Source organism: Sceloporus occidentalis, unplaced genomic scaffold (assembly GCF_023333645.1).
Source record: "Sceloporus occidentalis isolate IW3139 unplaced genomic scaffold, rSceOcc1.0.p SCAF_7, whole genome shotgun sequence".
In the NCBI taxonomy this organism is placed as follows: Eukaryota; Metazoa; Chordata; class Lepidosauria; order Squamata; family Phrynosomatidae; genus Sceloporus; species Sceloporus occidentalis.
Genome location: NW_028316987.1, coordinates 580,513 through 605,529, shown reverse-complemented (window position 1 = coordinate 605,529; position 25,017 = coordinate 580,513). Strand labels below are relative to the sequence as shown.

The following is a 25,017-nucleotide window of genomic DNA, read 5'->3' as shown; positions in this document are numbered from 1 at the left end:
TAAAAACATAAGATTAAAATACTGTGTCCAGGTAGTCTAAATTCTGTCTCAAGAAAAAAATGACTGATGCACATCAGTGATGATTGCATTTCTTATTTTAACTGATTTGATCTAAGTTGAAGATTCTGAACAATGTGGGATGGGGTGCAAGAAACTGCTTGCCAGAACATAAATGGCTTTAAATTGGGTTTTCGTGCTAAGATCAGTTAACCAAAGTCTTTGGATGGTACATTTGCCATCCCTCTTCCATATCGCAGCCTTTTCCTGACCCTTATTTGGGAGCAGAGGTAGCTGCTGAAAGGAATGAGAAGCTTTTCTTCAGTAAACTTCTTTACTTATTTTAAAATCCAAGCCATTTTAATTCTAAAGCAGATGTAGATTAGGGTGGGGGAAAGCACTTTCTGTTGTTTGGAGGACCTGTACTTCTATCCCAGCTCTGTAAATCCCTGTGCAGGAGCAGTTATTCAGATGAATGGAAGACAGAAAGTACTTTTGCTCCTTCTTTCTTGCTCACTGTAAGTACAATGTAATCACGGTAAACTCTTGCTTGTTTCCTCTTTCTCCCTTGTTTCCCCTGCAGCACCACAGTAACTGTGTTGATGCTACTGCCAAGACTGGAAGAGGTGAGTAACTTGTACTACACTTTCCAGTGCCCATGGAGAGGAACAAATACAAGACAAATTGTGACTCCCTTGATAGATCAAGAAATAAGGGTGACTTCAAGGAAGTGTAGGATAGTTCAGAAATCATGGCTATAGCTTGAGAGAAGATCAGTGCAACTAAATCAAGTTGTAGAGCTTAGAAGTTATTATTTATTAGTTTGTAGCTCCCAGAATCCTGCACCTGATCATGCTGACTTGCCTGGGGGATTTTTGGAGTTGTAGTCAAAGGTTGTTATCACACGGGAGAAATTGAAAGGTCAATGCAGTGTGATCCTGGATTCAGTCATGCGGATTCACGTTATTGCGCAAGAGGTTATCACACGTAATCAAAGTCAATGCTAGGTCAATTCGAACCCAATCCAGGGTCAACCAAGAGATGTGTAAATTTGGAAAAATAAAGAATTTATAAATTCTATTCCATTCCAAAGTTGCGTTCAATTTGAATTTGGCAGGTATGGAACGCATGTCTTGGTCGCCCTTGGATTGCCTTCAAATCAGACTACAATTCCCAAGCTCCTTTGTTGGCTGCAGTTTTTCCCTCCTTCCGGCTGTGGGGCTTTTTTCTCAGCCTCTCGGAGTACTTCTAGAGCTGTTTTAGGGATGAAGCCCTCCCTCCCCCCAGAGACACACACTGCCTCCCTCCCTCCCTCCCTCTTCCTCTCAGCCCTTTCTGTCTCTTTTCTTTTGCAAAACCCATCCTCTCCAACTGGAAGGAAGGGATTGGCCAGAGCTCTCTCTTTCTCTTTCGCAACCCTGTCACAGGGTTTTCTTGTCAGGTTTATTCAGATGGGGCTTGCCCTTGCCATTTTCTGAGGAGGCTGAGAAAGTGTGACTTGCACTCGGTCACCCAGTGGGATTCAATCCCTGCCTTCTAGAGTCATAGTTCAATGCTCAAACCAAGTACAAGGTTGCTTTGGACTGGTTTTGAATTGGTGAATTGCCTACATAATGTGAAATAAGGGGTAATGAATGAACAAATAACGTGAAACAAGGCAAAACCATTGGAACCAGAGGCAAGCCCCGCCGGAAGTGTAAAAAGGTCATGATCTGCGCATGTGCAGTGATGCTAATTTGGATTCTAGACTACAAAGGGTACGTACTCATATGATAACTTCTTTTGCATTTGCACTATTTTGGCATTGGAATGGGCACTGTGTTTTTCTGTGCGTTTGATAACCATCCACGTAATAGGGTTCATTTTCAAATTTGCCCTACTTTTTCTTTCAAAATTGAGAGACATTCCTCCTGTGTGATAACATCCAGTAAGTAATTTTTCCAAGCTCTCCTTAAATGCAGTAGAGATAGTGGAAAGTGCTGTGGATTTGGGATCAGACCTGATTTGAGGCAATATTTGGCGGGGGGTGGGGGGGAGTAAAGAAAACCTGGGAGTGAGATGTGAGGCTGAGTGGAGGGAAAGTGCACAGAAGCTGTATTTGAAAAGAGGGGAAATGTTTGAGTGTGGTGGGCATAACTTACTAATAGCTTTGTTTGTGTATCCAGCCCCAAAGAGCCAGCAACCCTGATTTTTTTGCTTTGTTTTCCCCACAGCTTATGAAAGCCCCCTTCTTTTCTCCATGGTATCCCTTCCCACCGTGTGCCAAAGCTAAGGGGAGAAGGCACTGAGGTGTATGTCTCCCCTTTGCTTCCCATTACCAAAGAAGCCACTCATTTCATGCGCTTGGATAGAAGGAGTTACCACAGACCAGCCAGCCTGCTCCTGTATCTGTCTGTGTTCCTGTCTGGTCAGTTATTGTGTCAATAAAGTGAACTTGATGGGATCACCTGTGTCTCTGTCCCTCTTTGGAAAAGAGAGCAAGGACTCAAGCCAGGCAGTGTAGACTTCGCTTTGGAGAGTGGGTGGCCTATGCAGATAGACTCAAGAGGATCAGCAAAACATTTATGTTCACTGGTTTTATTGGAGGGGGGAGCGGGGGGATTGTCTCCTCCATTGGGGGGTCGTTGCAGCAACATCGCATTGGGAGGAATCATATCCAAGACTGGGGAGCTCGTCTGGAAGGGGAACCTTGTTCTGTATTAGTTCTGGGGGGACAGATAAAGAAATCCTTGGTTCCCCAAAGTGTCTTCTTCCTCACCTTTTGAGAACATGTTCTTTTTTCCTCCTGCTGCAGGACACAAAGAAACAGAGGTACAAACAGACACACAGGCTGACAAATGAAAATGTTTCTCAAAACATGCTTGAACTATTGAAATGGTCCAGAACCTAATGTTTCTAGCCCAGTAATAGCAAAACCCAAAGCCCCAGGCCAGATGTGGCCTACCAGATTTTTCTTTCTAGTCTGCCAGCTTCTTGTAGTTATCAGGGACTCATAAGCAGAGAGAAAAAAGATAAAAGGCTATTAAAACCTGTAGGACCTGTTGCAGGAAACAAAGTCCTGGCTTACAGCCCAGGAAACTGTTGTATGGAACTAGGCTTAACAGTACTGGATGCCTGTCTGGCCTAGGCTTCTGCCTTCCTAGATACTAGTTCTTGCTTCATTAACTAGGGAGATTATCACACAGGGGACAGGATAGGAATGGGATCGCTCCCCCATCCTTATCCCATTTGTGACTCCAATCTCCCATCTGGGAAGCGCTAGTGAAAGTGTTTGCACAAAACACTTTCATATATTATCATGCTGACCCCATCAGTGAAGTGTAATTGTATTAACGGGTTCTTCTGTTAATACAAAATGACAGCAAATGACAGGACAATTCCATTTCACTTCAGGCTGAATGACAGGATCATTGTGATGCAATGTGAAAGGGTTTCATGTGAACGCTATCACTAGCACTTCCCGGACAGGTCAATGACAGGCTAGATATGAAAGTCCTTCCCATGACCGGGTGGGAAGGACGAGAAGAACAGGACAGGGACAGGACAATGACGTCTTGTTCCCCCATGTGATAATCTCCTAGTTCTCCCAGAGAAGGCTTTCTAGTCCTAGGCCAGACACTTCCTAGTCCTAGGCCAGAAGTGGAGAAAGTGTAGGTCACTTAGGGCCCCCAAATTATTTTTTAAATTATTTAAAAAAATATTCAGCCCCAAATGCTCCCAAACACCCACTAGTAGATGTGAGAGAAATGTCATCATATCTTTTGCCCCCCGAGCCATTTTTCCAACAGGGCATATCTCTAAATTGGCCCAGAGAGGGCCCAAACATGGCAATATCATAGAGGTACTGGTGGCAGGTAGGGGGGAGGCAGTTTTTTTTCAGAGAACGTAGCTCTCCAAAGTCCCCTGGGGACGGCAATGCAGCTCCCTAGATCCCAACAAATGTCCATTTCTACTTTAGCCCCTGCTTTCCCTCCATGTTTATCCATCCCAGGAATCAGGTGGTTTACACATCCATTTGAGCTATTGGCAAGATAAGCACAGAGAGCCTAAACAGCTGGGACTCTCTGTGAAGGAGCTGAGGCTCTCACCTATGATGGTGAGTTTTTCCCCTGGTTCTTAGGGCGGTAGGCTGCAGCTTGCTGCTCATATGCGATAGGAGCATCCGTGTGGTAAAAGCGCAGGCGGTACAACAGCCGTATCCACTGTCCAAATACGTACTCCTGTTTGAGGGGGTGCGTCAGAAGTTGCAGGTAAAAGGTGCGACCATTGGCCAGGCGAACTTTAAGCTGGAATCGAGACTCATCATGGACATAAAGCCGCACAAACTTCAAGGGCAGAAGCCTGATGGATAAGATGAGAGAGGTACGGGTGTTAAGTGAGAGAATCTCTTACTCTATCACCCAAATACTTCTCTCACAGCACTGTGCCTGTAGTTTACGGATCCTGGTTGTTTCTCTTTGTGGCTCTTCTAATAAGGTGCTCCATTTCTAGATCTATAAATAATTTTTAGAAATGTCTCACAAGCTCATTTTTCCAATCTAACATTTTCAGCTGATTTATCAGATTAATATAAACAACCATTTTTTAAAAAAATAGGATTTTATTCTATTCATTTAAGGAGCAGTAGGGGGGATAAACGTCAGGAATAAACTCTTCCAGAACACGGCCACATAACCTGCAAAACCCACAAAAAACTATGGATGCCAGCCATGAAAGCCTTCGACTTTACAGCAGGGGTAGGCTTTGTTCTGTGGAAAGTTGCATTCCTTTGAGAGTAACTTGTCAAGTTGTAATTTTTGCAGTGCAGGTGCTCATTCATGACCATGAGCTAGTGGTGGACAGGACCCAAGCCAACAGTGGATAGAAGTAGCCCACCCATCTCTTTCTCTCACTCTCTTTTGTCTCCTTATCCCTCTTTCTTCACACAGGAGGCTTTTGGAGGAAGGAGAAATCACTCTCTTGCCAGAGGTCTGAAATGATGTCTTTTGAAATTAGGACATGAAATTAGGTCAACAGTCGCATTTGATCCAGGGCCCCAAATTGCCAGCCCCAATTTAATTAAAAGAAAGAGATTCTTCCCCTATGGCAGATAGTAAATTAGTCCAACAAAGCAAACCCCACTCTTAAGTGTTAGCAACAATTTTCTTAATCATCAATGTGAATAGAAACATCACAGGCATGTTATAATCTTTCAGACCTCTTTTCTCTGTGTGACTGCCATGTAAGAATAAGTAATCATGCATCTAATTCACAGTAAACATAAATTCTTCAAGCACCATTGGTTTTGTGGCAATACACTGTGATGTGGCTACTCCTCTGGAATTTCTGTTTCATATCTAGAACCTATATCTGAAACTTTTGTTAAGATTCCAAAGGCTTCCTCATTCTGCGTGAACTGGGTTTATTTTTCCAGTGGCCATTCAGAGAAAAGCCCCTCAGCCTGCTGCTTTCAGGTGTCTGTGAGGACTTGGCTGTGACGTTAATGTTGAAGAAAGATTCTATTCTGGCTCTTTGCCGTAATAAATGAAATGAATGAAGAAAGATTCAATTGCCTATCTAAACAGCGTTTACTGTGTTGTGTGCAGGATATCCCACACTGACAGCTGATCAAAACTAGACCTAATCAGCAGTAATTTTTGCAGTGCAGGTGCTCAACATCATGACTGTTGTCACAGCAATGCCTCTCTCAGTCCTAAAATGCAGTAAAATACATGGGTGGGAATCATGTGGTCAGATAGATCTTGTTGGAATGCAAGTTGTAGCATTCTTCCACCATTCCTTAGCATCCCTAGGTAGGGATGATAGCACTTGCAGTTCAAAATGTCTGAAGGGCTGCATGATTCCCACTCCTGCCTTAACTAACAAGTGTTTTGTTTTGCATGAACTTTTGTGGACTGCAGTGTACTTTGTCAGATATTTTTGTAGGCTGGAATTGTGGATTGTTTTTACTGCAGCAGATTAACAAGGCTGCCCTTCCTCCAAACACTGCAAAAATCCAGCCAGCTTTATTGATCCATATATCAGATCTGGAAAGGTTTTCCCTATCAGGAGCAGATCTTTAATCAAGGTAATCAGTCTTATTGGCCAATTCAAGAAGAAGCCATACCCAAATACTTCAGATTGTGATTGGAAAAGCTTACATCAATATATTGTTGCTGGGGCAATCCATCTCCTCTCTGCCCAGGCTACTGTGAGAACTGCAGCTAAGCTTAGTAGGAAAACAGAAGCCTAAAAGGTGGCAGATGATGCTGATACTCCTCTATCAGTCAAGAAGGCCTGGTGCATTGATCCAGCAAACCCAGGCCTGCCTTCACCACTGCCATAAGGCATAGAACAGAACTGGGCAGAGTGAAGCCTTCCAGGTATTTGCTGGACTTCAGCTTCCATCAAACCTAGGAAGCATAGTCAATGCAGAGGAGTGCTGGGAGATGCAGTCCAGTGCCATAATGTTGTTATTTGTCATCAAGTTAACTTTCACTTATGGCAACCCTGTGAATGAGAGAGCTCCAAGAATCCTGGCCATCAACTGTCCTTGCTCAGGTCTTGCAAACATAGGAATGTGGCTTCCTTGATTGAATCTATCGACCTGCCTACACTCTTCCTCTTTTCCTATTGTGTTCTACTTTATAAAGCATCTTTGCCTCTTCCAATGAGTCACTTATCTCATGATATATTCAAAGTATGACAGCCTTGATATAGTCATCTTGACTTGTAATGACACCAATGACATATGGTGTGCATGCACTTCACGTCGCCTGTCAACTTATGGCGACCCCATGAATCTCAGGATTTTCTTAAGCAAGGAATACATACAGGTGATTTTGTCAGTTCTTTTTGCTGAAATATAGCCTACAGCACCTAGTATTCTTGGCATTCACTTATTCAAGTACTAACCAGAGCTGACCCTGCTTAGTTCCAAGATCAGATAGCATCTGGTGTCATTAAAGTATTTATGGAGGACTGTATTCTTCCTACCCTTGGGAAGGAACTACAGATCCAGAAATTGTAACTTCCAAGCAAAAACTTCTCACAATATATCCAAAGTATGACAGCCTTGGCATAGTCATCTTCACTTGTAATGAGACCAATGGCATATGGTGTGCATGCATTGTTTTTCTTCTTCATATGCATATTGACTTAAGAAGGAAAGTTCCTTGTTCCCTGTGTGACTGCCTTCTGAGTAGATATACAGAGGCTTCCACTATTAAGTGCTTTGTGAATGTTGTGAAAGGGACTCACCCAAAAAGCTGCAGCTCCTCTTCAGGAAAAGGCAATGCTTCTGGACACTGACATTCGCACTGCGTTGTTAAGGATGGGGCTGGCCGTGCCAGCAACATAAGATCAGGCAGTTCCAGGCTTGGGCTGGTGGCGGCGATGCCCACGGTGACCCTGTTGGCTACATCCCCTGTTTTGGTAACCTGGAAAGAGAAAGAGAGTCACTAGGAAGGCTTCTCTTCATATCTTCATAAAACCCAACCATTAGTAGAAAATGCTTTGGGGTAGCAACATTCACAAAACATCTATTAAAGCTCAAAGCTATGCACATATGCAGATAAGCTGGCACCTGGAAACTCAAATACTTGGAAATCAGCATAGTGTTTACAGTCAGCTAAATAAAGGCTATATCAGTTCTAGAGAACCCATGTTACATATGGCCATCTAGATGTTGTTAGATTGCCACTCCCATCAGCCCCACCTAGCATAGCCAATTGTCAGGGATGATGGGAACTGCAGTTCGACGATATCTGGAGAACCAGAGAAAGTCAGAAAGAAGAATAGGAAGGCACAGCTCCATCATGCTCTGGTCTCAGAGCCCTCCATTCCAAATCCTGTGGCCTCTCAGTAAATGGTACCTGCTGGACTTAATTCTCTCCCGCAAGACTCTCCATTTTGTGTGTGTGTCCTTGTGTTATTTTCCTTCTGTAATTTAGATTGTAAGCCTGAGGGAAGAGAACTGACAAATTAACAATTTGTAATTTGTAAATTGCTCTGGGGGGATTTGTGGCAGAAAGGTATGGTATAAATATTCTAAACAATAAACAAACATACGAATCAACCACACTTTCTCCACCTTCAGGCTAGGTAGAAGTAGTAGAAGGATAAAGCAGGCCTCTCTCTGGGTCCAAAGTAATTCCAGAATCTGGATGTTAACATTGAAAAGATCTTCTCAGATGCAATTCTTTACAGATCTTCCTTGGTCTCACCCTCAAAGCAGGTACACCTCTGTCTAAGGGGGATGGAGCCCCATTCCAAAAAGTGCTTTATATGAGCTCCTTACTAAGCCATGAAAGGAGGATTTGGGTAAAACACTATCATCCACACTCACTATGTGTGTGATACTGGCTGGATTGTTCTGAAGAGGATCTTCTGTACTGCCAGGGCCAGCCCTAGATACCATAGGCAGAGTGAGGCAATTGCCTCAGGATGCAAATGCAAAGAGTGAGCAAGTGGTTGGAGTTGTTGTTTCTTGGCTGTTCCTTTTTGCTACATAACGTTTCCTGGTCTCCCTAAAGTATTGGCTGCCTCAGACATACTGGAGCTCTCACATTGCCTGTGTTGAAGTAAGACTAAACTGACAGCCCAAGGAATCAGGAGGTGATACCATCTTGTCCTTTGCCTCAGTCTTGGTTTTGCTGTTGTGTGCCTTCAAGTCACTTCTGACTTATGATAACCCTAAAAGAAAGCTCTTATGGGTTTTTCATGGCAAAATTAGTCCACAGAGGGTTTGCAATTGCCTTCCTTCTAGGCTGAGACAGTATCACTTGCCCGTGATCACCCAGTGGGTTTATATGGCTGAGCCAGGATTCAAATTCTGGTATTCCAGTGTCCTAGTCCAACCCTCAAACCATTACATCATGCTGGCTTTCTTGCTGCATTAAGAAACCTTTCCTCCAACTCTGTAAAGGGTATCTCTTTCCTCCCTAATGCTCTCTATGGCCTATTGCTTTTTTCTTTTAATTATGCCATCCTTTTATTTTATGTTATACATTGAATCTACAAAGAGAATCAGATTTCAGTTTCACTGAAATCAGTGGAACTAAGGAGATTATCACACCAGGGCCAATAGCACAACAATCGCAATGTTTAAAGATAACGGAAGCATAGTGCTATAGCAATCAATATTTTCAAAGTCATGCAATTGCGTGACAATGGTGAGATAAAAATGATAGAGAAGGGCAATTATGTTCCACATACATTCATTCTTGTATTGTTATTGCAGCATTATCGAACGTTTCATCCATGTGCCGGTTTGGTGCGACTGCGCATGTCTGAAAAGCATGGTTATGTCTCAAACAGGACAAGATAAAATTGATGTATTTCAGAACTTTTTTTTTATACAGTTAAAAGAAAATCATGCCCTACGCATCAAAATAGCATAGAAATCCACTCCAAATGCGATCCTAGCAATGAAAATGAATTGTGTGTACCTAAATCTCCTAATTTGCTCATCCATCTTAGTGGGACAAATGCATGACTTGTTTTGTTTTTACCCAATATGTTTTCTCATTTGAAACACTTCCATTCAAAGAATTAGAGTTCCTAAGGACAAAAGGGTTAAAGGATGAAAGTTCAAAATTATGAAGCTGACAGTATCAAGAAAATTAAAGTGATAATGCTGATGGATTTTCCTCCATTTTAGCAAGTAATGTAATGATGCATACATACAATACCACTGAAAGTGAGCAACTTTATCTTTTTCAGATGTCACTCCTGGAAGTGTGTGCCCTTATTAAACTGCTTTGATTAGAGAAGTTAACCTTTCTTTGGACTACAATTCCCAGATTCTTCTAGTGTTGGGGGATTTTGAGAATTGCGGCCCAAAATTATAATTTTTCCAACTTTTGCTTGTTAAAATTTTTTAACAGTTTTTACTGCCTGCAGTTTTTTGTTTTGTTTTTTTTGGGGTGTGTGTGTATGTTGGATCCAGATGTAGTCAACCTACTGAAATCAATGGGATATGCACCAGACATAAATAAAGTATGGGAAAAGGCTTTTGTAACTTTTCCTTTGGGCTTTTACCTGCATGAAATTGCTCTCAAACAGGGGACAGTCTTTCAGCACGCCATACTCCCCGCTGGCTAGGCACCTCCGCAGGTCTCCCATTCCAAAATTTGGACATCCAGTTTGCACGGAAGGGGGTCCGGGCTACTGTGGCCTAGAACCTGTTGGGAAAACAAGGAGGAGAATACGGTGGGGAAAGTCCCAAAGATAAATGATAATCTGTTCCGGTGAGATAGTAGGAAAGTGGTTAGAAAAGGAAGGACTGGAAGCTCCTCTACAGCCAGAGCCCTTTATTGCGCTATGATTCCACTATAACTGCCATAGTACTGTACTATCCTATGATCTGCACTGCAGTCTAAGGAAGAGATTTTAGACTTCTTTGCCAAAATGCTCTAGTGCCTCCCCAAACTACAGACTCCAATTCCTTGGATGAAGCCAGGGCAGTTAAAGTGGAACCATAGCATTATAATTCTGTAGTGTGAAAGACCACCTGGTCTGACTGAGTTTGCATCCGCACTACAGAAATAATCCGGTTTGATGCCACTTTAACTGCCATGGCTATTTAAACTGATGTGTATTTTGGACTGATGTGTTTTTATTGGCTGTGGTTTGCCTGTTAATTGTTGTTCTTCCCCGCCTTGATCTATGGGGAGAGGCCACAGTAACCAGATGCCCTCCTTTTCCAGGACATGTCCTACATTTCAACCTTCTGTTCAGGAGGGCATGGGCAAGCAGCATGGCTTTACATTTATAGGAGTGCTTTTAGAATGTCTTATATTGTGGAATGTGCTACATTTTTCTCAAATGTCAAGGGTGTCCAGGCACCCTCCTTTTCCAGGACATGTCCTACATTCCAGCTTTCTGCCCAGGAGGAATTTCAAAATGGCTTTAGCTTTTATCTTGTCCTCCATTTTATGGTGCCTTCTCCTCCTTTTAGGGTTATGACATCCGGTCACCCTGTGAATGTTGTCCTTTGGGGTTAAGACACCTGGTCACCCTGGGAGAGGTGGGTTAGGAGGAGTAAGTATTATTCTTATTCTGTAGAGAGATCTTGTCTCGCCTTTGAGACTAACTGAAAGAAAGAAGTTGGCAGCATGAGCTTTCGTAGACTTCAGGTACAAAACACACTGCAGAAATAATCCACTTTGAGACCGCTTTAACTGCCCTGGTTCAATGCTGGGGGATTCTGGGAACTGTAGTTTTGTGAGACATTTAGCCTTCTCTGCCAGAGAGAGCTCTGGTGCCACTAAATAATAATAATAATAATAATAATAATAATAAAACTATATTTCCCAGGATTCCCTAGCACTGAGCCAGGGCAGTTAAAACGGCCTCAAAATGGATTATCTCTGCAGTGTGTTTTGGGGACCATTTAATGTACAACTTTCTACAGTGTGTTTGGGACCATAAGTCTCAAAGAGCGCCAGAAGACCTTCCCACACACTGTTTCCACAGACTAACAGGGCTATTATCTTTGAATTTCTTATTCTGCCTTCTGTCAGAGAGCTCTGGTGCCACCACAAACTACAATTCCCAGAATCCCCCAGCACTGAACCAGGTCAGTTAAAGAGAGAGGGGGGGTCAAGCTGCATTAAGAGATGCAGCCAATAGAAGAGCTGCCTCCCTCAGTCACTGAAGCTGAGTAAGTGGGCGGGGCGTAGGGGAATGAGGGCGTGGCGCTGGCGCGAGGAGAGGGAGGGAGAAGAACCAATCACGGGCCGCCTTCTCTCTCCCTCTCCTCCTCGCGCCAGCACCACGCCTCCCCCCGTCACGTGACATGGGAAGACAGCGATGGTGGCTGCTTGGGCTCCAAAAAGGCTCTTTCGCCTTTCCCTCTTGCTTTCTTCCCTCCAGCTCCTCCTCTCCTTTGCCCACAGCGCCGGGGTCGGGAGCTGTCGAGGAGAGCCGGGTCTCCGGGTAAGTAAGTAGCCTGAGGAAGGTTTCTATGGTAGGCTAGGCCTCCATCCCTCCATGTTTGCTGCTTTTGATTCATATGTCCTCTCTAGGAATCTCTGGGTCCTCCAAGGCAACTCTATGGTCAACGTCTGCCAGACCCTGGCCATGGAAGTGCACTGGAGGAAACAGGGCCACTTCCATGTTGCTGGAGAGTAGGGGGATGAATGGGGATTCATCCAAGCACAGAGACCTCCTGAGGACCCTTGGGAGTCTTGGCATGTGCCTGTCACAGTACACTGAGCTACAGGGCAAGAGCAGGATGTGTCCCCATTCGCCCACCCCATTCTTTGACCACAGAGAAATGGAGGGGGTGCCTCTTAGAAGGTGGATTTAGGGGTGCTGTCGGTGGGAAACAGAGCCCACAGAGACATCGGTTCATGATGGCGCAGCGGTTAAATGAGGAGACTTGAATCCCATTTTTGGGAAAGAGGCAGGAGAAAAATCCTAAGCAAATAAGTAAATCGTAAGAGTGCATAAGGCCAAAACAATCCTGGGATTTGCCTGAGATCTCCTTCTGTCGCCTGCAGCCAGGTGAGGCCCGGGATTCTGAAGCTTGTGGGCTGAGCGTGCAGCTGGAGCATTCGTTTGAACTGGGTGAGTATCTGGCAAGTATCTGGGTGAGTGTTTGGATAAGCGTCTGTGAAGCCTTAATCAAAACAGGTGTGTCTGGGGTGAATGAATCTATTTTCAGGGCTGGGACCTCTCCTTATCCTATGCATTTGAAAATCTGCATGGGGCATGTCTATATACAGGGACACATGCGTGCATTCATATGCTTATAGATGTGGTTTCCCACCTGTGATTGCTGATTCTGGAAGTTGACTTAGAATATGGTCTCTGTATTGTTGGGGAATAGTCCTAGATGGCCTTCTACAAGGATGGCAAAACCTTCATCCCCACCATCCAAATATGTTGGACTACAGCTCCCCTCAAACCCAGCCAACATGGAGGGTTGTAAGGAATAGTAGGAGTTGCAGTCCAAAACAGTTGGCAGCCAAAGGTTCCCTGTTCCTGGATGAGCCCTGTTTTTGTTTATCTGTTTGCTATTTGACCAACAAACACCTCCTGCGCCTTAGTGCAGCACCAATGAAAAATTACTGTTTTCAGAAACTCCCAGCCATATGAGGATTCTGGTCACCATACTCCAAAAAGGTGACTTTCTTAAGCTTTGGTGAAGGGGTTAGTGGGGCTATCTTGTGGGTGAGTTCAGACACCTCTATACTGATGAGAAAAGGGTTAGAATGGGTACCACTTGGCTTATCTGGGTGAGAGTGTGGTTGCAATGGATTACTTGAAGGGAGATCCCTAGGATCTCCAGGAAGACACTTGGGTCTTTACTGATAGCATGTGCTTGGATCCTAAAGCGGTTTTTTATGAAGAGAGGGGTTCAACTATTCACAGATATGGCTGAGATTCAGTAGTAAATCCTGCTGGGAGGGATGTTATTTTACCAGGTTCCCCCCATGTCAGATCCATCCCAGTACTCCTTGCTTCCTGAGGCAAAGGACAAAACACCTCCTCCCCACTTTCACATGAAGAAGAAAACTGGGCTGATAACATCATAAGTTGAAACTAACAAAAGCACTGGCAACCTTTACACATATCTGTTCTTTGGCAAAGACATTGGCCACTGAACTCAGGAGCAATAGTTGGTGAGCTATCACTGTTGCCCTTCCCACATCTGCCATCTCCTTTATAATAGTGCCATTCTTCCCTTCCCTTTTACCCCCATGGAGTACTAGAGGGTCCCCCCATCTTCCAGTGAAGCTTTTGGGAAGGCGTGCAGAAAGGGGGAATTAGGGAATTCTGTGCAGACTTCTCAGCTGGCAGGATCATCCTCTGAGCAGAATGCTTTTCAGCAAGAACAAACCTGGGATCCTGGCTACAGGATACAGATGGGACTTGGGATTCATCCTGCAGATATTAGGACTAGGATCTAGACATTTCCTGGCTTTCTGTCTCCCCCAGATGACAGTATCAGATTCAAAAAGCGAGGCACCCTTCTGTGGAATGTGAGCCCTGATCCCAGTCTTTCACTAAGTCAGAAACAGTTGACTGAAGAGGAGCGCAACAAACTGAGGGTAAGTGTGGCTGCAAGAAAGGATGGTGTGGGTTTTCCTATTTGGGGAAAGCCAAGTTCAGCTTCTTGGGGAATGAGGGTCCATTCTAAGATACTTCTTTGGGACAAATTATTTGTGGAGGGAGAAGAGCTGTGGATGACACTGGCAGCTGCATAGTCCTTGGAACGTCTGGACTATAGAGTAGTTTGGCATTATCCATTGTGAATTGTACTAGGGAACTGCCTTGCAGGGTATGCAGGCCATATCCTGCCAAGAAAGCTTGGGAAACCTTTTTCTTTGGACTATTACCTCCAGGATCCCCCACCCCATGGGATTCTGGGAGTTGTAGTCCCACAAGTGTTCTTGTGCTAGCTATCAGCAGCAGGGCTGTGGAATTAGCATCCTGATCAGTTTTCATTAAAAGAACGTTCCAAGACACAGTAAGTTTCTAGTTTTGGGGACAGAATTATTTCACTTCCTCCCTGATTTTCCATTCTGGTGGTGGGGGAATCCTAAATTATTTTTATTGTCTAAACCGCTGATGGGCAGAATGGTTTGTACGCAGACTATTATGGGTGTTTTTAATCAGGTCCCACCACTGCAACCATCAGTAGAAGATGGTGCTGCATTTTGGTGCTAAAGAAAACCTTTTTTGTCCCTTCCCCTCCAGAAAGAAAGTAGAGACTGCAGGGAAGGAATTTGTGAGGGCTATGTGCTGTGGAAGGGCATCCTAGGACCCTCCTGTATCTCATAGAGCTGCAGCAGTTACTTTTGAACTTTGTGGACTGCTGCAGGAATTCAGATGGCAGTGGGATGAAGTAGAGAAATGGCCTCCTCTCCATCAAAGAATTTTTCAACCCTAACTGTAGACGTTGGGAGCAAAAGAACCTATGTGGAAGTAGATTGTGATTTCCCCAGCCCTGAATACAGCTTTGGGCAAGAATGGAAGGTTTGATAAATAATTCCTCTGTGTCTTCCTTCTGCCAGGAAGTGGCTACTGAGGGCGGGCTCTACCGCGTGCGGATTCCACGACATCCCCTGGGGAGCACAGAGGACAGTGGAGTTGAATATGTCACCTCTTTTGTTCGAGCGGTGAGTGTCTTTTGCCACTCCTAGAGAAGCCTTGTTCAGTCCTTGGAAAGGAGATTTGGATTCTGCCAGTTTGCCTGAGCCCACCTCAACTCTTTATCAAAATACCTGACTATCGAGGCTAAAGAAGATGCTAGGAACTGTACAAAGGGAAGCCATACTTTTCATGCCCCTTGGATTTTTGGGCAGGGGCAACCACAGAAATGTAGAAATATCATTCTGTAACTTAAGATAAATCAGTATGAGGGAATTAACTGAAGGAGAAGTTTGTGTTACCTCCTCACCCCAGCCACCCTGTGCTTGATCCCATATTATTCAGGAATCCAGGACTGGGAAAGGGGTGTTTATGAGATTCCTCAGGGATCTTTCATTGTTTCATTAGCAGTAAATGTTCAGATTTGTAGACAAAAATGGCTGAGAGCAACTAACTGTAGAAGTTGAGTCTGCCTTATCTGAAATGCTTGGGATGTGTTTCAGATTTTGGAATACCTGTATTTGTATATATGTACATAAGGAAATATCTTGGAGACAGAACCCAAGTCTAAACACAGTTCACATGTTTCATATATACCTTGTACGCGTACCTTGATAAGGTAATTTTATACAATATTTTAAATAATTTTGTGCATGAAACAAAAGTTTGTGTACATTGAACCACTATCTTAGCCACCCATGTGGAAAAATTTGGATTTTGGAATATTTTGGATTTCAGATTCCAGATACGGGAGACTTAGCCTATACTCTGTAATGGTGCAGTAAAAAATAACAACCAAGTTTGGGATGTAAACTTTCTTGGCTGAAACAGACTACGTGGACACAATTCAGTCTGCACTCATATTTGGTTAAGGTATAAAAACTACCTTGGTGGGTGACTTATGCTGGGAACTGGATGGGGATTGAGTGTCTGTTGGTTCTGCTGGGCTCTTAGTGGGACTTTACACCATTGATTATGGTATTCTTCTGGGCCATTTGGCTGATAGGAGATGTGGGGCACTGTGTTGCAATGGTTTAGGTAATTGTGACTTAACGTTCCCAAAAAGTGATGCTGGGAGACTGTTCTTCAACCACTTGGCAGTTAGCCTCTGTGATTCTACAGAGGCCTGAATACTATTCTCTATACTTTTTATCATCTAAATGAAGCTGCTGGGGAGGACATCTGAAGTTTTGGGGCTGTATGGGGCCACCTTTGAATAGTATTTGGAAGCTACAGTTAGCGCAAAATGCAGCAGCCAGACCATTTGCTTTCAAGTTCAAGATGATAGTGAACTATAAGATGAACTATAAAGACTTAAATGGGACTAGGATATCTGAAAGGCCATCTCCTCTGATATGAGCCTGGCTGAAATCTAAGATCTGCAGCAGAAACCCTATTGCATGTCCCGCCAGCTTGCGAGACTAGGCAGGCGGGTACATGTGATAGGGCTTTCTTTGTTGCAGCAACCTGACTGTGGAACTCTTTCTCAAGTGAGACCACACTGGCTCTCTCCCTTCTACATTTCCAGCAGACAGCAAAGACTGTGCTGTTTCACTTAGCCTTTGGTTCTTATAGGGATGGCTGCTCTGTTTGTTTTTAAATGTTTCAGAACTATTTTTAAAGGTGACTTCTAGTTTGATTTTGGCCAGGTATTTAATGTTTTAAATGTTTTTACCATTTGGACATCACCTTGGGGATACAGTACCTTCAATAAAAAGTTATAAATAAACAAACAAATCCAAATCTCTCCTAGCTATCACAGCATCCTCCACTTCCCTTGTACATACCTGACCAAATGCTTCATAAAGATTCTTGGGTTAATGAGGATGTGGAAGAAAGGAGCTCTTCGTTTGTGATATTTGTGGCTCAGCTTCCAAATGCACACCTCTCCATTTACTTACTTCTTGACCATTACGTTTTTTGTTTTTTTTTGGATCCAGCCTTTCCAAACCTGGAATCCTCTTGGTGGATTAGACTGAAATCTCCATCATCATGTGCGTACTAGGTTGGAGAAAAGCAGCTCTGATCTTAGTAAATTCTGAGTAGTGGAATGTGGAAAGATAGTGGCCAAACTCAAGCCAGATTGGTCCCTGGGTGTCCTGATTAGTCATCTCACTCATTCACCCCATCAGCTATTTCTCTGGCTAAGCTGAGACGGCAGGCTTGAGAGCCTTGTGGAAAAGAATGTGGTAGTCAACCTTGTATTTTTTTTATTTCTTTCCATTCCCATAGTGTTCCATGGTGGAATCCCATCTGTCAGATAGGCTGACAGTTCACACAGATGTTGCTGGGAATATCATTGGCCTTTCCATTGTCACTGTGCCAGGCTCCTGTCATGGGGCTGAGGTGGAGGACGTGGACCTGGAACTGTTCAATACCACTGTCATCCTACAGCAGCCCATCCCAGCAGCAATGTGAGTTTCTGCCTAGGGTCTGTTGTCATTGATCTCTGGAACTCCTCAAAATCTGAATGTATTGTGGCTGCAGGCACTGGCTGTGTGGAACCTCTAGATTTGGAAAACATGTGCTTGGGAACACTGTCTGAATAGAACTTTCTACATTCAGTAGACTAGACTAGAAGGGTCCTTTGGTTGGATCCAGAAAGTCTCTTATGCCCTTATCAAAATTGATAGAGGCCAGGATAGTTTCTAGGCTTGCCATGGAGCATTGGGGATGGAGTAACTCTTACCTTAAAATTCTTGAAGAATTGAAAGACTGAAGAAATGAGCAAAGGATTATACTGTAATGAGATTTATACTGAGCAAAACTATAAGCCTGTTTGGATGAGCCCTCTCAAAATTCCCGTCAGCACAGACACTGACCGTGCTGACTGGGGGATTCTGGGTGTTGTAAATCCCCCCCATACCTTCCCTGACCTCTGCCAATGAGTGGGATGGGGGTCATGAGGACATCTCTGTAAGACAAGGAGCTACAGCACAACACTTTTTCTGGGAGGGGAGGAATTGATTGTGAGCTAGAGATGGGAAGCAGTAATCCTCATCTTGAGGTAAGGAAGTATCAGTTCCCTCTAGGTTTTTTGAAATATATCTGAAGTTTGGAGAAGATTAAATGGGAAATTCCTGGGCAGTTTGATGATAGTGGTGTAAATGAATCCAGAGATTTATACAGTCCAGAGTCTGTTAATTTGGAAACAGTAGGTTCCATTGAAGACAGAGTAACATGCTTTTAAGTAGAAGAGAGTAGGACTGTGGTGAGTGTATGGGTAGCAGCTGCTGATAACAGATTTTAAAGGAGTGGGAGAAATGAAGGGAACAGGAAGAAGAGAGGATAGACTGGAAAGTCAAAATGTAAGTGTATGTGGAGAGTGGTAAAAACCTCAAATCCATACATTAGAGATAGGAATGTTATTTTGATGTGCATAATGTATTTTGGTATGTATCCTCAGAGGCCAAAGATCTCTGAACTGTCTTGTGCCAGTGAGAGGAACTGCAGAACCCCACTTAGTGTGTGACTTTGGATTTTTGCCAAGGGACAGACTATTGAATTGTGTGGTGAATGCCACATCTTGTAATAAAAGTCCATTTATTTATAGACCCATTTGGAAGCTCTGCACCTCTCTCTTACTGGCTTTGAGAGTTCTGAGAGGTGGGTTTTCCAGCTTTGTTACCAGTGGCTTTCTTCTTTCTCTCCCAGCCCTGAGACGGCAGCATTTATTGAACGCATGGAGCAAGAGCAGGCCCAGAAAGCCAAGAATCCACAGGAGCAGAAATCTTTCTTTGCCAAATATGTAAGTGGTAGAGGAAAGAGCAGGTGCACCCTTTCTCACCCCTTCATGTAAAAATAAAATAAGTTTAGTGTGAGTTCCTGAACCTGCCTGCTGGCTTGGTTCTTAATCTGGCCAAACTAGTGTTGCTGGGTGGGGATGGAGAGAGACCGTTGCTCCCTGCTCTGATTTCTGTTCTCCCCAATCCCTGCAGTGGCATTTAATTCTGGGCGGGGCAGTGCTTCTTCTAGCAACCAGCTCTGCAACAGGCCCTCAGGAGCAAGGACGACAGGCCTGAGCAAAAGTAAAGCTACACCCATCTCCTCTTGCTTCTGTCTTCCTCTGCACAGCTCAGTTTTAGCTTAAACCCCTTCAGTGCTGTCCTTCTCCTCTCCATTTGTCCCATCTCCCTGTGGAAAGGACAAGGAAAGGCTTCCTTTTCCCATACTTTCCAACTCTTTTCTGTCAATCTCACGTAAAAGCTCCATGGGAGCAGTTAAGGTGGCTGCATCCTCACCCAACGATAAGCACTGTGGTGTTTGGTTCAGTAGGCCAGGGTCTATTTGTGGGACATGTGTGGTTCTCTAGTTGTTGTTGAATGGCAGCTTCCATAAGCCCTAGCCATATGATGAAGGATTGTGGGAGATGCAGTCTGGAGGGATATATGTTCCCTTTCCCTATTTTCATCCTTGGTAGAGTGCATTCTGAGAGTATCACATGCTCTCAAAAAAGCACTTCCAGGGCCCGTTCCTTTGTAGAGTTTTTGCCTGCCAACCACTTTCCTGTTTTGTGGCAAGGATTCCACTCCACTGCCACTATCGGGTGAGAACACTCTAAAAGAAAGCAGTGTTCCTCTTTTGGCAATAGAATAGTGCATCCCTTCTTTTCCCATCCCACTTTCATTCTGTTTGGTTTCTCACACACACCTCACCCCCAGCATGGTAGCATCAGAGCTCCTCTTTTCTGGTGGCTGGTCCTCTATTCTTCATTGGGCACAACCCTTTCCCCTCCATTGGCTGTCACTGAGGCAAGATCAGCCGTAATCTCTGGTGATGGGAGCCTTGTGATTGGGGTTTGAAGAAAATGCGTAGTCTGGGTGCAGGGAGAGATAGATGGAGGAGGGAATGGTTTCAGGTAAACCAGGGGTGGGGAATCTGGGGAGGCTCGTCACATGTTGTTGGATGGCAATTCCTATCTGCCCTAGTTGCAGTCAGTGGGGAAGGATGATGACATTTGCCATCCAGTGATATCTGGAGGGATGAAATTACTTCATCCTTGCAATGAACCCTCTTCCAAAGTGGAAGAACCCGGTGAGAGGACTGGTGGTTATGAGATGCTGTAGCAATGGCCAGAAGGAAAATGTGGGGAAGAGGTGTGACACAGCACAGAAACTTTTTCTTTTTTGCTTCTGTAATTCTTTCTCCTTTTTTTCCTCCACAGTGGATGTACATTATTCCCATCGTCCTTTTCCTGATGATGTCTGGAGCTCCTGATGCAGGAGGGCAAGGAGGGGGCAATGGAGGCAGTGCTGGGGGAGGGGGGCGGTGAATGGGTTGCATCTTTTTGTGGATTGTGGAAAGGTATGGTGTAAATAAATACTACCAAGAGAAAAACTTGACTTGTGGGAGCAGCCCTTCTTCTGGCTTTGAGTCTGTGTTGAGAAGAAATTTGAGGGAAATGTGAGCAGATTACTGTAAAGCACTCTACATTGGGCTGCCTTTGGAAGCTGTTCAGAAATTTCAGCATGTCCCAAATGCTGTGGCCAGAATGCTGATTTGGGCCAGTTATAGGGAACATTGGAACTGCTTCACTGGCTACTAGTTTGTTTCAGGATGCAGTTTGGTGCTGGGTATGTTCTATAAAGCCCTGTATAGCTTAGATCCAGATCAGCTGAAAGCCTAGATCTACTAGTGAGCCTTAAGATCCTTTAGGGAGAGATTTCAGTGTCCTACTGTTGTCATAGGCCCCATCTGGTGAGGATGGAGGAGAGAAAGCCTTCCCCCTGGCTGCTCCCAGGCAATGGAATTCCCTTCCATAGGAGGCTAAGCAGGCTCTCTCACTGCTCTCCTTTTGCCAGTTGGGAAAGGCCCTCTTGTTTAAATAGGCAGTTGATGAAATTGTTGTGGGGAGACTTTCATGGGTTGGTGGTGCCTTATTTCTGTATCATAGTCTACATTGTGTAACTTCACAAATCGTAAAGCTGTGTTGCAGAGGGGAAACAGACACATTAATGAATCATGAAGATGTGTATCAGGGTACTAGCAAGAATGCTTCAATGTGCTTGGGGCACATCTGATGTGCACTGGGTGCTCCTGTAATGCTGTAGCATTTCCTAGTGGGCATCCAGATTCACATTACGAAGCGTCCCAGTTCTATTGCATATTAGGCCATGACACATCAGTCACTCTGCCACTGTACAACAGATACCTGTATGGAACAATGTCACAGTGGCCGCATGTGAATATGGACACTGTAAAACTGGCCAGTTCCATTTCCCACACATGTAAAGTCCATTTACAAAGACATAAGTCCCATACTGAATTCAAGCCAGCTTTTGAAAAGGATTTTATATTTTTTAAAATTAATGGTTTTAATATGATAGCTTAATTGTGTTAACTTTTTATCATCAGGTTTATAGCATTTTAGCCTTGTTGCGCATCACCTTGGCTCCCATGTTGAGAGAAAGGTGGGATATAAGAAAATATATACATTCATATATACAGTCTGCCCTTTGTATCCATTGAGGATCGGTTCTGGACACCCCCTGGATAAGGAAAATTGTGGGACCTTGAGTCCTGTTGTACTTAATGGCAGGTGTGACACATTCACCCATAGAAAGCAATGGAGCTTGCCATCTCCGGATGTTTAAATCTGTGGATGGCAAGCCCCTGGATATGGAGAGCCCACTGTACCAGAATGAATTTGCACCCAGATAACCCCAACTAAGTATGAGCGTTTCCACGTTCCTGAAGTATGCTGTCCTCAGTGACTCATGAGCCTGCTCCCGAGATTCAGGATTAGAAACAGTAATGTGACCAAATCCATAGTACCATTTACTATAATCCGATACCCTCCAGAGGTTTTGGGATGCATCTCTCATTATCCTTAGCCAGCAAGGTCAGTAGATGATGGGAACTGTATTTCAAGCACAGGTAGAGCCCAGCAGATTGGAGAGAGTTCCTTAGTAGAACTGCCTGTTTCTAGTATTTTGTTTCCCCTTCCTTCAAGAGGGCTAGGAACTTGCTCTTTAAAAAGGTTGCCGTTGTCATGTATTCTTTGGATGCATTTGTTATTGGTAATGGAGAGGTAGAAAACAGTAGGGATCTTTCACAGCTTAGAAAGAGATGTGTGGTACAGGGAAGGAATGTAGAATCAATAAGTTACAGCTGCTGCTTCTGATAACACTGAAAACAAAGACATCTGAGAGGAGGCACCAGGCAGCCCAGAGATACATTTTCTTCATGTCAGGTACTGTTTTCTCTATCGGTGGCATGTAATTTCAGTATTCAGGATTTGCCTTCTGGGAGCAGAAAGGGCTTCCTAAAAGAAGTTGAAGCTTTTCAAAAGACTGGGGCACTGGCTTTTGGTTCATATTCAAGGGCACACAATTGCCTCCATCAGCTATGTTCATGGCAAAGTTCTTGTTCCTAGACCAGGTTAGATTTTGTGAGTAAATCTCTAAAAGGCTGATTTGTGTTGGATTAACATCCCTGCCAACCTGATGCAATGTGCTTATATTACATATGCTTGTGTGCTATTCCCTTTTGGGACTCATCAGAGGTTTTAAAGCAAGACAGCATGTAGCCCTTCAATGCTGTTGAAGTGCAGTTTCATGTGAAGGGTGAAGAACATCCTAGATGTTGGATCTTCTGCCCACTTCCCTGAAGGCAGAAAACAAAAACCTCTACACAGAAAACTACCATTTCACAGGAAAGACAAATGGTTCTTTCACATCTGTCCTTGCCACCATGATGGGAACTGATGAGGATTGCAGGCCAACACCATCTGAAAGAGTGGGCTTCGCCAACCTTGCTTTAAGTAACAGCTGTGAGCTGTTGTGGTGGGAGAAAAGAAGGTTTTTGTGCACAGGCCAGAAGAGTTCCTAAGTTGCCTAGAGTTAAGTAGGGAGCGACAAGTTCTGTCTCCCTTGCCTCACAGATCAGGCACAGCTTGAAAAAGTTACTGCTTTGAATTACAGGTTGCAGAAACCACTTTTAATGGTTAGCTAGAGAATTTTGGGGGTTCAAAAAACAGTAAAATTTCCAAGGTCTGGGTCGTTCAGGTGATCTAATGGCTGTACTATGGCTTTAAAGCCTCCCAGGTTCTAACATCCCACCCCACCCCTGGCACAGAAGCTTCTGCAAACAGTACCAACTTTGATAAATGTCGGTTCTTCCTACCTGTTGCGACCCAGAACCTGGCTGTGTAGATCCCCCGCTCTGGTGGTCCTAGCCGGTGTTCTTCCATGCTGCGTCCCTCCAAGTGTGGGACAGCCCTTGCATGTCTGGCCCAGCTTGGCCTGTTTAAAGCTCCCTGGAGCCCCTTGTAGCTACAGTAACCACAAAGGAACAGAATGTGAAGCAGGGAGTCATTCTAGAACACAGGAAGGAAACCCAGGAGGGTCAGTCTGTTGTGGGATTAAGGAATAATTGGTTGCTAGATTTCCCTTTGTTTTTAAATTAGGATTTAGCAGGATTTTAAAGTTCATATTCAGGATATAAAGAATTTAAAATACCTGATTGTAAGTGTAATTGAATTGCCTGCCCAGACCACTCAGTGCTTACTTTTAAAAGTCCAGCTTTAAATCCCACCATATTCAGCCATGGTAAGTGCCATGGTTGTCACAATTTTTCCCTGAGAGGTTTCTCATGTTTAAGAACCAAATGACAGGCAGATACAACAGGGGCCCCATTCTCACTAGCCCATTTGCTCTGGATAGAACTGGGTAGATCTGGTTGCCCCCATACCGATTCAGCCCAGTTACAAGTGCCCACTACCCTTTACCTTGATCGGGGCAATTTGCCCCTCTGAAGTTCACATTTTCAGTACCGCCTTAAAATGAAGCCTCCTTTGTTGTCAATCAAATTCACTTCCACTTTCGTCAAAGGTAACATATCCTACAGCCATTGGCTAACCGAATGGGTGCTTCCCCCCCCCTTTTTTTTTTAAAAACTGGCAGCAATGTTCACATATTGTGTCAACTTGTCAAATTTAAAAACCTCCAGGTGTGTGTTGTGTGTATTTGGGTCATTACAGATTATGGCAACCCTAAAACAACCTCATCTTGGTGTTTTCTTGGCAAGATTGGTTCCGAGGAGATATGCCATTGCCTTTCCCCTGATGCTGAGAGAGTGTGACTCCCCCAAAGTCATGGGTTTCCACAACCTTCCCTCTGAATGCCAGCCTCTAGCTTCCCCTTCGCTTCCAGCCCAGCATTTCCTCCTCTTTGGAACCTCTTTCCTTCCCTCTGCTTCCAGCCCAATGCCACTTCTGAAGCCCTTGCCTCCCCCCCCCCCCGATGCCAGCCTCTTCCCTTCCAGCCCAAAGCATTCACATAATCTGTCACAATAATAACAACATCAACAACAAATGTCGCTTGCAGGCGAGGCCACCTGAATGCCATCTCTGCATCCTCTTTCTTTGCTTTCCCTCCAATTGCCGCCCCAGAATGCCACCCCAGAATGCCACCCCAGAATGCCATGTATGCGAATGCTACATTCGCATTGTAATATTTACATATTCTGTCACGCACACACAAAAATAATTTTTAAAAAATGCCACTTGCAAAGTGACCTGCCCTGCCGGCAGCAAGCAAACGAAAGGGAAATGTAGCACAAGCAGACACATTCTATCAATAGGTATCAACCTGTAGAACAAGCATTCGCATAATCTGTCAAAAATAATTACAAAAAAAGAGAGGAAATGCTGCCTGCGAGAGGGGAGGCATGTTCCACCCTCTGCCCTCCCTCTGACCTAAATCCCTCCCCTGAACTTGTCCCGATCATGACCGGGGCCAAGTTCACATTTGCCGGCAGCAGGGAAGAAATGGGTTTTCCTAAAAGACACAGAAAATAATCCACTTTTGGAAAAAACGCTCTAAGGGGGATTTGCCCTGGATTGGGTGTGCAAAACCCTAATTCTGATGTGTTTAAACCGATGCCAATGGGAACTTCCGACTTTTAATCCAGAGTTACAATTCGGTACAAAAGGTAGTC

At 44.3% G+C, this 25,017-nt stretch overlaps 3 protein-coding genes across 5 annotated transcripts in view; 2 read left to right on the top strand and 1 right to left on the bottom strand.

The window, feature by feature from the left end:
• The window catches only part of MYBPC2 (myosin binding protein C2), a 60,428-nt gene extending 57,994 nt beyond the window's left edge, over positions 1 to 2,434 (top strand). Inside the window, exons 29-30 of the mRNA XM_089531512.1 lie at positions 581 to 623; positions 2,211 to 2,434. Coding sequence (XP_089387638.1) covers positions 581 to 591 — 11 coding nt within the window. The 3' untranslated portion in view covers positions 592 to 623; positions 2,211 to 2,434. The remainder of the gene's footprint in view (positions 1 to 580; positions 624 to 2,210) is intronic.
• Positions 2,435 to 2,574: 140 nt separating this feature from the next.
• Positions 2,575 to 23,309, bottom strand: LOC149308963 (Golgi-associated RAB2 interactor protein 5A-like). Of its 2 annotated transcripts, XM_089534046.1 has the most exons (5): positions 23,203 to 23,309; positions 10,018 to 10,160; positions 7,237 to 7,415; positions 4,086 to 4,338; positions 2,575 to 2,785 (listed from the first exon to the last, which is right to left on the bottom strand). In XM_089534046.1, exons 2-4 carry the CDS (start codon positions 10,099 to 10,101, stop codon positions 4,086 to 4,088), a joined length of 516 nt encoding a protein of 171 aa, XP_089390172.1. In that variant the 5' UTR covers positions 10,102 to 10,160; positions 23,203 to 23,309; the 3' UTR covers positions 2,575 to 2,785. The 2 variants fall into 2 exon arrangements, with proteins under 2 accessions (XP_089390172.1, XP_089390173.1); XM_089534047.1 differs by lacking the exon at positions 23,203 to 23,309 and having other exon boundaries at positions 2,575 to 2,782; positions 10,018 to 11,222.
• LOC149308964 (ER membrane protein complex subunit 10-like) lies at positions 11,757 to 20,415 on the top strand. Of its 2 annotated transcripts, XM_089534045.1 has the most exons (8): positions 11,757 to 11,916; positions 12,483 to 12,549; positions 13,924 to 14,036; positions 15,003 to 15,107; positions 17,311 to 17,492; positions 18,733 to 18,826; positions 19,017 to 19,106; positions 20,243 to 20,415. In XM_089534045.1, exons 1-7 carry the CDS (start codon positions 11,791 to 11,793, stop codon positions 19,098 to 19,100), a joined length of 771 nt encoding a protein of 256 aa, XP_089390171.1. In that variant the 5' UTR covers positions 11,757 to 11,790; the 3' UTR covers positions 19,101 to 19,106; positions 20,243 to 20,415. The 2 variants fall into 2 exon arrangements, with proteins under 2 accessions (XP_089390171.1, XP_089390170.1); XM_089534044.1 differs by lacking the exon at positions 19,017 to 19,106.
• Positions 23,310 to 25,017: the final 1,708 nt, after the last annotated feature.

What these genes read in the sequence shown, in the direction of transcription:
- LOC149308963 (XM_089534046.1), bottom strand. Translation starts at nt 10,101, where the DNA reads ATGGGAGACCTGCGGAGGTGCCTAGCCAGCGGGGAGTATGGCGTGCTG. An exon ending in TTGAGAGCAATTTCATGCAG is followed by an intron (nt 7,416 to 10,017) that starts GTAAAAGCCCAA and finishes TTCTCTTTCCAG; the next exon opens with GTTACCAAAACAGGGGATGT. An exon ending in GAGGAGCTGCAGCTTTTTGG is followed by an intron (nt 4,339 to 7,236) that starts GTGAGTCCCTTT and finishes CTTATCCATCAG; the next exon opens with GCTTCTGCCCTTGAAGTTTG.
- LOC149308964 (XM_089534044.1), top strand. Translation starts at nt 11,791, where the DNA reads ATGGTGGCTGCTTGGGCTCCAAAAAGGCTCTTTCGCCTTTCCCTCTTG. An exon ending in GAGGAGAGCCGGGTCTCCGG is followed by an intron (nt 11,917 to 12,482) that starts GTAAGTAAGTAG and finishes TGTCGCCTGCAG; the next exon opens with CCAGGTGAGGCCCGGGATTC. An exon ending in TCACCTCTTTTGTTCGAGCG is followed by an intron (nt 15,108 to 17,310) that starts GTGAGTGTCTTT and finishes CCATTCCCATAG; the next exon opens with TGTTCCATGGTGGAATCCCA.